The sequence below is a fragment of the Trachemys scripta genome, chromosome 12 (assembly GCF_013100865.1).
Source record: "Trachemys scripta elegans isolate TJP31775 chromosome 12, CAS_Tse_1.0, whole genome shotgun sequence".
Classification (NCBI taxonomy): domain Eukaryota; kingdom Metazoa; phylum Chordata; order Testudines; family Emydidae; genus Trachemys; species Trachemys scripta.
In genome coordinates this window covers 35,734,612-35,746,302 of record NC_048309.1, presented here as the reverse complement: position 1 = coordinate 35,746,302, position 11,691 = coordinate 35,734,612, and the positions used below count along the sequence as shown (strand labels likewise).

The following is an 11,691-nucleotide window of genomic DNA, read 5'->3' as shown; positions in this document are numbered from 1 at the left end:
TTTGGGTCTCTGATTTGGGCCTTTGTTTTTTAATCACGATTGGATTTACTGTCCACAAACTCATCAGCCAACTCGTGTGTACTGAGCAGATCCTTTAGCTTCCTGTCCACTAACCATGTGTGAAGCTCATAGGGACAGACCTCACACTGTTGCTCTAACCTGAGCAGGTCCTACAAACCTTCCAGCATAGAGATGCCTGCACCTTGACCACATTTGTGGTCCACAGCCCATCAGGATGGGAACATCCACATACATCACATCCTTGGTCTTTCATGCACCCGGAAACCTTTTCCTATATGCCTCAGATGTCAATTCAAACTGAAGCAGTAAATCCTTTTTTTAGGTGAGATAGCAGAGACAGTTCCCAGGATTATCCTGGTTCAAAGTGCAAGCTATCTCAAAGGAGGAATTGGCTTCCCATGGTCTTTCCCCACCTGCAACTCTGTGGAACCTCTTGCTCTTCTGCTTCTCCATGTCCAGCGCATGCCGTTATTGCTTTTCCTGCTGTTCCAGCTGCTGCTTTCACTGCTCTCCTTCATGCAATCGCTGTTTCTCTCAATAGCTCACACCTTTTCATTGTTTTCACATCTCTTTTTCTCCAGCTGAACCTTCCTTTTTTCCAGCTCCAATTTTCCCGGTTCCAACTCTGGTGATGGGGATCCGGGTCATGAGGATGCTCTACTCCTGCTGTAGCCGCTGTCTGTTTTTCTTGGACTGTCTTGGGACTCCGCCTGGGTCTGGAACCTGGTTCTTGGTCTAATCATCCTTCTCCAGCCAGGCAATCAGCTGCACTTTGTTTAACCTCCCAAGGCTTAATCTTCGCTCCCTGCACAGTTCTGTGCTTCTCTCCTTAGGTGGCTGGATTCATGCCATTTTCTTGATGTTTCCTGTTAAGGCTGTATCCCCACTTTGAACTTTAGGGTACAAATGTAGGGGCCTGCATGAAAACTTTTAAGCTTAACTACCAGCTTAGCTTTGGTTCCGCTGCCACCATTTTCAATGGATTTTCTCCCTGGGAAGCCTTGAAAAACCTTTGCCAATTCCTTGGTGAATACAGATCCAACCCCCCTTGGATCTTAAAACAAGGAGAAATTAACCATCCCCCCTCCTTCCTCCCACCAACTCCTGGTGAATACAGATCCAACCCCCTTGGATCTAAAACAAGGAAAAATTAACCATTCCCCTCCTTCCTCCCACCAACTCCTGGTGAATCAAGATCCAAACACCTTGGATTTTAAAACAAGGAAAAATCAATCAGGTTCTTAAAAAGAAGGCTTTTAATTAAAGAAAAAGGTAAAAATTATTTTTGTAAAATCAGTATGGAACTTAACCTTACAGGGTAATCAAACTTAAAGAGCTCAGAGGACTCCCCTCTAGTCTTAGGTTCAAAGTACAGCAAACAAAGATAAACACTCTAGTAAAAGGTACATTTACAAGTTGAGAAAACAAAGGAAAACTAACACGCCTTGCCTGGCTATTTACTTACAAGTTTGAAATAGGAGAGACTTGTTTAGAAAGATGTGGAGAACCTGGATTGATGTCTGGTCCCTCTCAGTCCCGAGAGCGAACACACTCCCAAACAAAGAACACAAACAAAAGCCTTTCCCCCCACAAGATTTGAAAGTATCTTGTCCCCTTATTGGTTCTTTAGGTCAGATGCCAGCCAGGTTACCTGAGCTTCTTAACCCTTTACAGGGAAAAGGGTTTGACAGATAAAATCAAAAAAGAACAAGTTAAAAATCACTTAGAAAAGTTAGATGCCTGCAAGTCACCAGGGCCTGATGAAATGCATCCTAGAATACTCAAGGAGCTAATAGAGGAGGTATCTGAGCCTCTAGCTATTATCTTTGGAAAATCATGGGAGACGGGAGAGATTCCAGAAGACTGGAAAAGGGCAAATATAGTGCCCATCTATAAAAAGGGAAATAAAAACAACCCAGGAAACTACAGACCAGTTAGTTTAACTTCTGTGCCAGGGAAGATAATGGAGCAAGTAATTAAGGAAATCATCTGCAAATACTTGGAAGGTGGTAAGGTGATAGGGAACAGCCAGTATGGATTTGTGAAGAACAAATCATGTCAAACCAATCTGATAGCTTTCTTTGATAGGATAACGAGCCTTGTGGATAAGGGTGAAGCGGTGGATGTGGTATACCTAGACTTTAGTAAGGCATTTGATACGGTCTCGCATGATATTCTTATCGATAAACTAGGCAAATACAATTTAGATGGGGCTACTATAAGGTGGGTGCATAACTGGCTGGATAACCGTACTCAGAGAGTTGTTATTAATGGTTCCCAATCCTGCTGGAAAGGCGTAACGAGTGGGGTACCGCAGGGGTCTGTTTTGGGACCGGATCTGTTCAATATCTTCATCAACGACTTAGATATTGGCATAGAAAGTACGCTTATTAAGTTTGCGGATGATACCAAACTGGGAGGGATTGCAACTACTTTGGAGGACAGGGTCATAATTCAAAATGATCTGGACAAATTGGAGAAATGGTCTGAGCTAAACAGGATGAAGTTTAACAAAGACAAATGCAAAGTGCTCCACTTAGGAAGGAAAAATCAATTTCACACATACAGAATGGGAAAAGACTGTCTAGGAAGGAGTACGGCAGAAAGGGATCTAGGGGTTATAGTGGACCACAAGCGAAATATGAGTCAACAGTGTGATGCTGTTGCAAAAAAAGCAAACATGATTCTGGGATGTATTAACAGGTGTGTTGTGAGCAAGACACGAGAAGTCATTCTTCCGCTCTACTCTGCTCTGGTTAGGCCTCAGCTGGAGTATTGTGTCCAGTTCTGGGCACCGCATTTTTAAAAAGATGTGGAGAAATTGGAAAGGGTCCAGAGAAGAGCAACAAGAATGATTAAAGGTCTTGAGAACATGACCTATGAAGGAAGGCTGAAAGAATTGGGTTTGTTTAGTTTGGAAAAGAGAAGACTGAGGGGGGACATGATAGCAGTTTTCAGGTATTTAAAAGGGTGTCATAAGGAGGAGGGAGAAAACTTGTTCACCTTAGCCTCTAAGGATAGAACCAGAAGCAATGGGTTTAAACTGCAGCAAGGGAGGTCTAGGTTGGACATTAGGAAAAAGTTCCTAACTGTCAGGGTGGTTAAAAACTGGAATAAATTGCCTAGGGAGGTTGTGGAATCTCCATCTCTGGAGATATTTAAGAGTAGGTTAGATAAATGTCTATCAGGGATGGTCTAGACAGTATTTGGTCCTGCCATGCGGGCAGGGGACTGGACTCGATGACCTCTCGAGGTCCCTTCCAGTCCTAGAATCTATGAATCTATGAGTCTCTGGCCAGGAGGGATTTTATAGTACCGTACACAGGACAGCTGTTACCCTTCCCTTTATAGTTATGACACTTCCTTTAACTAACCTTGTTTTGGCTCTGGCAAGTCTCTTATACTGTTGGTGCATTCAGGGCCCACCCGGCCACCCTGAACTGTCATGGATCCCCAGGGTCGGTGCTACGCCCCAGCTTTGGACCAGTCCCTTGCAGGAACCCTTCTGAGAGGGTCACTTTTATCCTTCAGCACAGACCACATGGCCTGACCACCTCCTAGACTGACTGTCTGGGCTCCAGCCCTCCTGCTTTGTATTGTGAGCTCTGCCCAGAGAGTCCAGCTGAAGAAGGCTCCTGCTCAGAGACTTTTTGCTCTCTTCAGGGATCAATGCACCTCTGCAAGGATTTTCAATGATTCCTGCCAGCTTTTACAAACCAGAGGAAGCTTTATTAGTCACCTGCACACAGCACTGGGGAGTCCTTAGGTTAGCTGAGACAAGCAAAGATTGAGATATAGTCCGTTCGGGCCAAGCCAGAGATCACCAAGACATGTGGCTCTAGAAACCATCTTGATTTCCTCTGTCCTTTGTCTCAATCCTTGGTGAGCCTCATCAGCTCTTATTTTGGCCTCTTGTCAAATCTCAATCTATTGCCATCCTCCTGTAGTGCCCTGCTGGGCTCACATGTTCCGCCTGCCGGAGTTTCCCATATATCGGTGTCAATTGTTCAGTCACTGGAGCTCCCATTGTCTTTCCAGACATCCATTGATATGGGTTGGTGTCAGCCGGAACCAAACAACCCATTCATCCCACCCTAGAAAGTTACATAAGAACATAAGAGCAGCCATACTGGGTCAGACCAAAGGTCCATCTAGCCCAGTATCCTGTCTTCTGACAGTGGACAATGCCAGGGTCCCCAGAGGGAATGAAGAGAACAGGTGATTGTTGCCCACACTAGCTAGAATAAAGCTGGCACAGCTCTCCCCACTCTTGCTACAATCATACTTTCAGTTGCCAGGTAGACACACCCTTAGAAGTTTCTGTGCAACCTAAGTGTCTAGCAGGACTTGTGCAGTTTTCTCCCCACCCGTGCCTTGCCTGCAGGACCTCTGCTTTTAATTGCCAGATATCAGGAAATTGTCCTTGCCCAAGGATTTACTGGATTTTCACATCCACTTCTCCCTCTCCATATCCGGCTGGGCTCTATATAACACACTCCCAGACGGGATGGAGTATAAGGGTGAGATTCAGCGCAACAGACACTGGGATCCATCACTCTCACAGTGAAACAACAAGGACGTGGGTAAGTTGCAGGAGATTCCACAAGCCAGGAGAAAGGAGAAAATAGTGTGTTAAAGGGCTGCAGCTGCAGGGTTTGTTTCTGGGAGGCAGCATGATCTAGTGGTTAGAGCAGAGGGTGGCTGGGAATCAGGACTCCTCGGTTCTATCTCTTCTCTGTGAAGAGAATGGGGAACAGTGGGATAGAGAAGGGTGATGCCCTCATGTCAATCAGGATGTCTGCAGTATCTGGCACAGTGGGAGCCCATATCTCAGTTGGGGGCTTTACAGTCCTGGGGACCACGGGGCTGTGACGTTATTGACATAAACTGGGACCATATAGATCATTGTTGCAACCAAGGTCCTGTAGTGGCACCCAAATCTTGTATAAAGGGGGTCATATGGGGTGTCTAAGACAAGGTTATGGTTTACTGGTTATGATTATGCTGTCTATATGTGTGTATCAGTTTTGTAGTTGAAGTTATGAATATTGGCTCTATACTGTCTGTATGGCAAAATTATGCTATGCTGCTGGGTGACATCCCAGACAAGCTGAGATTAGCTCTGCCTAGCCTGCTTGATGGCCCATTAAGGACCATCAGCTATACAATGGACTCATTGAGAGAAGGTAAGTATGCCTTCAGACTCAGCAAAGTATGCAGGAACTTGCCCATATGACTCCAGACTCCATTTTGCTGTAATTTTCCACAGTAAGAACAAAGAGGGTTCCTTACACCTGGAAAAGACTATATAAGGCGGATGCCTCATCTCCATCTTGTCTTCAATCCTGCTTCATACCTCTGGAGGAACTTTGCTACACGGAAGCTCTGAACAAAGGACTGAATGACCCATCCCAGCGGGGGATGTATTCCAGAGACTTGATTTGAACCTGCAGTTTATTCCATCGCTGCTGCAAGCCTGAACCAAGAACTTTGCCATTACTCTATGTAATTGATTCCATTTAACCAATTCTATCTCTCATCTCTATCTTTTCCCTTTTATGAATAAACCTTTAGCTTTTAGATTCTAAAGTATTGGCAACAGTGTAATTTTGGGCAAGATCTGATTTGTATATTGACCTGGGTCTGGGGCTTGGTCCTTTGGGATCAGGAGAACCTTTTTTCTTTTATTTGGGTATTGGTTTTCATAAACATTTGTCCCCATAACTAGTGGTACTGGTGGTGATACTGGGAAACTGGAGTGTCTAAGGAGATTGCTTGTGAGACTTGTGGTTAGCCGGGGGGTGAGACCGAAGTCCTCTTAGTCTGGCTGGTTTCGTTTGCCTTAGAGGTGGAAAAACCCCAGCCTTGGGCTGTAACTGCCCTGTTTTGAGCAATTTGTCCTGAGTTGGCACTCTCAGTTGGGTTCCGCCAGAACTGCATTGTCACAGGGGCCCAGATCTTGATTGGGATCTGTGCAATGCCCGGCACTGTGGATGGTCAGTAGTGAGATGGGATAAGGAGCAGGTGGGGGGATTAATAGGGGTAAGGGGATGTAAAAGGGGACAAAGTGGTTGTTAAATTTCACAGGTGTGGAGTTTGGCCAGGCTCAGTGTCTCAGCGCAGGGCAGATGCAGTGACAAGGCAGACTGAGAGTGTGTGTGTTACGGGCATGGCGGGGCATCACCCAATCTTGCCTGGGTGTTTCCCTTATTGGTGGCATGGACTTTATTCTGCTTGAGCATTATAAATGTGATCAAGTCAAGATCACTTGTACCTAAGCTACCATTAACTTTATGTTCTCTTTGAGTTCCTCTTTACCTGTTTGGACGAGGTCTAACGCAGCATCCCCCGTGGGGCTGCAACACTTTCTGAGTTAGGAAATCATCAGCTATAATGCTTAGAAATTCCAAGGATGTTTTCGTTCTGAGAGCATGAGGCCTCCAGCATATGTCACTCAAATTCATGTCCCCCATGATCACACAGTGTTTTCCCCCTACATCAGTGATACTCAGACTGCAGCTTTTGAGGCGCAAGTGGCTCTTTAATGTATCTCCTGTGACTTTTTGTAGCAGAAGACAGTAAAATACTGTGTGATTTAGTTATTAACCAATAAATGTGCTTTTTCTGTGTTGTTAACCAATTAAGTAATCAACTTGAACTGAGTTAACATATTTGCTAGGGAATAATTAATTTAATTATAATTATTATTTTAATTATAATTATGTATGTCAAGATTGCCTCCCCCTCTAAACTGAAGGGTACAGATGTGGGGACCTGCATGAAAGACACCCTAAGCTTATTTTTACCAGCTTTTTAACCAAATATTTATGGAGAGCCACTTGGAACTCTACCTTTCCCCAAATGTCTCCCAAGTCCCTAATCCCCCTTTCCTGGGTAGGCTTGAGAATAATTTCCCCCAACCCCTTACACACCTTTTCCTGGGTAGGCTTGAGAATATCCCCTCACCAATTAGTCTTGGTGAACACAGATCCAAAACCCTTGGATCTTAAAACAATGAAAAATTAATTAGGTTCTTAAAAGAAGAATTTTATTAAAAGAAAAGGTAAAAATTATTTCTGTAAAATCAGGATGGAAAATAACTTTACAGGGTAATCAGATTCAAAGAACCCAGAGGAACCCCCTCTAGCCTTAGGTTCAGAGTTACAGCAACCAGAGGTAAACCCTCTAGCAAAAGGAACATTTACAAGTTGAGAAAACAAAGATAAAACTAATACGCCTTGCCTGGCTGTTACTTACAAGTTTGAAATATGAGAGACTTGTGCAGAAAGATTTGGAGAACATGGATTGATGTCCGGTCCCTCTTAGTCCTAAGAGTGAACACCACCAAAAACAAAGAGCACACAAAGAAAAGTCTTCCCCCGCACCCCCATCCCAGATTTGAAAGTATCTTGTCCCCTTATTGGTCCTTTGGGTCAGGTGTCAGCCAGGTTACCTGAGCTTCTTAAGCCTTTATAGGTAAAAGGATTTTGGTGTCTCTGGCCAGGAGGGATTTTATAGTATTGTACACATGAGGGTTGTTACCCTTCCCTTTCTAGTTATGACAATATATATGTAAATGAAACAACAAATTCACACTGCTGTGACTGTTTTGGGGAATGTTGATTCCTAATTTAGCCTCTGAACAACAAAGGTCTGAGGATCACGCCCTACACGGCTAAGAAGGCAAACATCCTTTTCTCTCATGTGATTTCAGGGCCAGAGCAGACACCAGCTAATACCCACCCCATCTTGTCTTTTATCTTCTAGGACATTGATAATTTCCTTCCAAGTTATCATAGACTCGGAAACAGGTATTGTGTTTTTTTTCATAGAGTGTCCCTCCCCCTCCGGTTTAGCCTGGTCTATCTTTTCATAATAAGTTGTAATTGTGTAGTTGCTAACAGGGCCATTGCGAGAAATCTCATCCAAGTCTAGGCTTGGCACAGTTCAGTTTTTATAACTTCAACTGATAATATCGAGATTTATTTCAAGCATTTTTTACAGTTTATGTCTTTTTCAGTTTTCACAGTTGTGTGCAAAATTATGGGATTTAAGCAATTTTTAAAAAATTTTGATAAGTTTAAATTTTCAAAGCTGTGGGAAATTATGTGGAGGGGAGGTTTCAGACAGTTATCTAAAGACACAACATGGAAGTTAAAGCTTTATAACTGTTGAACTACAAACTGTCAGCATCCCATCTAAAAATGTACACATTAAAAATCCTTAAATCAGTGAATCATGCCATTTTTTACTATGCATTCACTTAGTCCATTTCTAGCTACCCTAATTCAAAATTTAAATCACTGGATTTTTTTCCTTCTAATTAATTTGTCACGCAGCATTTTTTTTACTTGGCCTATCGGTACATTTTGATTATTCTCAATGGGAATATTTGTTTGCTGTTAAGGTTTGTGTGTGGGTGGAGAAATTGACATTTGCTGACATTGACCAATAAAAATCAATTCCTTTCGAACCTGTTTATGTCCCAGAACCTTGACAGTTGTATTAGACAGGGGATACAGTAACGTCAAGTGTTTAAGAAAAGACTGGTGTGTCTGGGGCTCAGAGTCCCCCAGTTCCCAGAAATTGGTCCATCTAGCCCAGTATCCTGTCTTCTGACATTGGCCAATGCTAGGTGCTTCAGAGGGAATGAACAGAACAGGACAATTATCGAGTGATCCAAACCCTGTCGTACACTCCCAACTTCTGGCAAACAGAGACTAGGGACATTCAGAGCATGGGGTTGCTTCCCTGACCTTCCTGGCTTATAGCTATTGATGAACCTATCCTCCATGAACTTACCACAGAAGGGGACTGACAGGGCTGACAGCCCCCACCTTAAACCTTCAAATTCCTCTGCTATCCCTCACATTCTCCCTTCCCTCCCATCTTCTCCCCTCCCTCTCATTTACCCTCCCAAATATCCTCGCTGCAGACCCAAACCCCTCTTCCCATATTAGTGCCCACTCTTGTAACACTCCCCTCCCAAACAGTATTTGCATATGCCATTTATTTTCATCTCAAAAATAGTTTCTTCACCCTCTGGATACACTGCTGTGCTGAGATTACGTTTCCCACAAGTAAAAAACACCTCAGACACCAGGAGAGTGGAGCCACACATCCTGGCATTTTTATTTTAGTTTTTGGCCCCAGGCAGAATTGAGACTCATGGCTGGGCTCGGAACTGAAGCCACTCTGAGCCACCCCACATATGCTAAGGGAGAGACAGTTTTCCTGATTGCTAACCTCACTCTCTGCACAGGCGCTGTGTAATCCCTGAGGGGCACAAAGAGATGCCTCACAGAAGAAGCAAAGTCTTTTTCAAACAATGTTTTAATTTGACTTCCCCCTGAAGGACTGGTGGGCACCAATCACTCTCATGAGGTAGCCCTCGAGGATGGAGCCCCTGCTCCAATGGGTTGAGCCCTGGTTTGAGCTCCATCTCTGAGCGAAAATACATTACCAGAATGAGGCAACTTTAAGGAAAGCTGATTTTTCCCCTGGAGGAAATCCAGGAAATCTCAGGAAATCCTTGTCGAAGTGGTTCCAAATTTGGACCCCTGATGCTGACCAGGACCCCCCATGAGGCACACCAAATTTCAAACCAATCCAAGTAATGCCAGGGATTTCACAGCACTTAAGACAGTCAAGCTTGACTCAGAAAGCTGATCTTTACCTTTACAATAGCAGAGCTCTCAGTCTGCTATAATGACTGTTATTTTGAGGCATGTGGGCCTGGGTAGTGTGTGAGGGGGAAAGGCGATGGTAGGATCTGTGGGTAGAATGGGGTGGGAGGAGTTAATGGGATGTGGGGAGGGGTTTCTGCCCAGGAGGTTCCATGGAGGAGGCAGATCCCCACCCCACACTGTCTCCATCCATCTCCCGCCTCTCACCCTACTGCAGGTCGATCCAGACACGGTCATGGCTCTGAAAGGATCCTACCCCGTGCTCCTGCTGTCCCTTGTCCTGCTGGGGGCTTGGCTGGCTCTGGCCAGCGGGCAGCAGTCGACTTCGACAAATGACCAATTCCTGAGGTGGCACTGGGATAACCCGAAGACCCAAGCCACCAACAACACCGCTTACTGCCGCCTGCTGACACATTGCCGGGGGATATCCAGAAGGAACAACACCTTCATCCATGACAGCATCACAGCCATCAACAGCATCTGCACTGGGAAGCGTGATGGGCCCATGACAAGCCCACGTATCTTCAAAATCACAGTCTGCAAATTTAACCTGAAGACAGGCACTGCCACAGGGACACCCTTATTCCACCGAATTGTTGTCATCTGTAAGAAAAAGCTCCCTGTGCGCTTTGTGAGGAGCGTTAGGCCCACGATCTTGGTGTAGAGGGCAAGCAGGGGACCCTACAGTTTCCTCTAATCCCTCTGTCTCTCCCACATGGGCCACAGCACCCGCATCTTCACGCACCTCTGAACGCTGGTCAGATTCATTAGGTGTCTCCATTCCAGTGCCCATTATACAGTATAGCCACCCCTTCCCCACACGCACCCTCTGCTGCCCCTAGTGACCATTTTACAGTATAGCTGCCCCTTCCCCACCCCCACTCTCTGCCACCCCTACTGTCCATTATACAGTATACCTGCCTCTTCCCCACCCCGACCCTCTGCTTTGTGCCCATTAAACAGTATAGCCACCCCTTCCCCACCCCTGCCCTCTACTGCCCCTAGTGCCCATTATATAGTATAGCCGCCCCTTCCCTGCCCCCACCCTCTGCTGCCCCTAGTACAAGCCGCCCCCACCCTCTGGTGCCCCTAGTGCCCATTATACAGTATAGCCGACCCTTTCTCATCTTGCACTCTCTTCTGCCACATAGCAACCATCTAAAAACATGTCTTGTAGGCAACATCCATCACTGTCACCTCTCTGTTATTGTGTGTTCAGTCTGATCATGGCTAATCCTCATATTCATCACAATTCACTTTTGTGTCATCATCCTCTTCATTATTTTGGAACATTTCCCCTCTGTCTGCAATTTTTATTTGCTTCCTAAGCTCAGTAAACTGATACCCGCAAAGCAATCACTGGCTGGCTGTTTGAAATGTGTTGTGGTTTTCCAGGGAGGGTCTCTGTGCTTTCAACAACCACTTCGGCAGTGTTGGGAAAATGATGTGGGAGTCTTGTTATCTACCTCTGTCCCTGTGCTAATCTGCTAGGAGTTAGCATTAGCTAATGGGTTAGACAAGGGGGTGGACTGGCAACAGAACTCTTCTCTGTCTCAGTTCCTCTAGGCAAACTGTAGTTAAATTCTCTGCCAGGGCTTGGAACCTGCTGGGAGTAGCATAAAATATTAAATGGGGGAGATCCCAGTTTCTGCCTTTTAGGGGCAATTTTTACTAAGAGAATTAGCAGATGAGTAAGGTCCCTGGGTCAGTTCCCTGCAGAAATAAATAGACAGGTAGATGGGTGTGTACGGGTATGGATGGATAGATAGACGGATCGGTATGGGGATAAATCAGGGGTTCTCAAACTTCATTGCACCGTGACCCCCTTCTGACAACAAAGTTAATGCATGACCCCGGGAGGGGGCAGGGTCAGAGACCGGGCCCCACTGCCTTCGGTGGTAGGAGCCAGCAACCACGCACCACACCATAACAACTCTAACTCAGGAACCAACCCATGCAACAAACCTCGATGCCAACTCTGCCC

At 45.4% G+C, this 11,691-nt stretch overlaps 1 protein-coding gene across 1 annotated transcript; it reads left to right on the top strand.

Annotated features, from left to right (window-relative positions):
• The first annotated feature begins 9,942 nt into the window (after positions 1-9,942).
• On the top strand, positions 9,943-10,371 carry LOC117885371 (ribonuclease homolog). The gene has a single exon (XM_034786685.1). The coding sequence runs from the start codon at positions 9,943-9,945 to the stop codon at positions 10,369-10,371; it is 429 nt and encodes a 142-aa protein (XP_034642576.1).
• Positions 10,372-11,691: the final 1,320 nt, after the last annotated feature.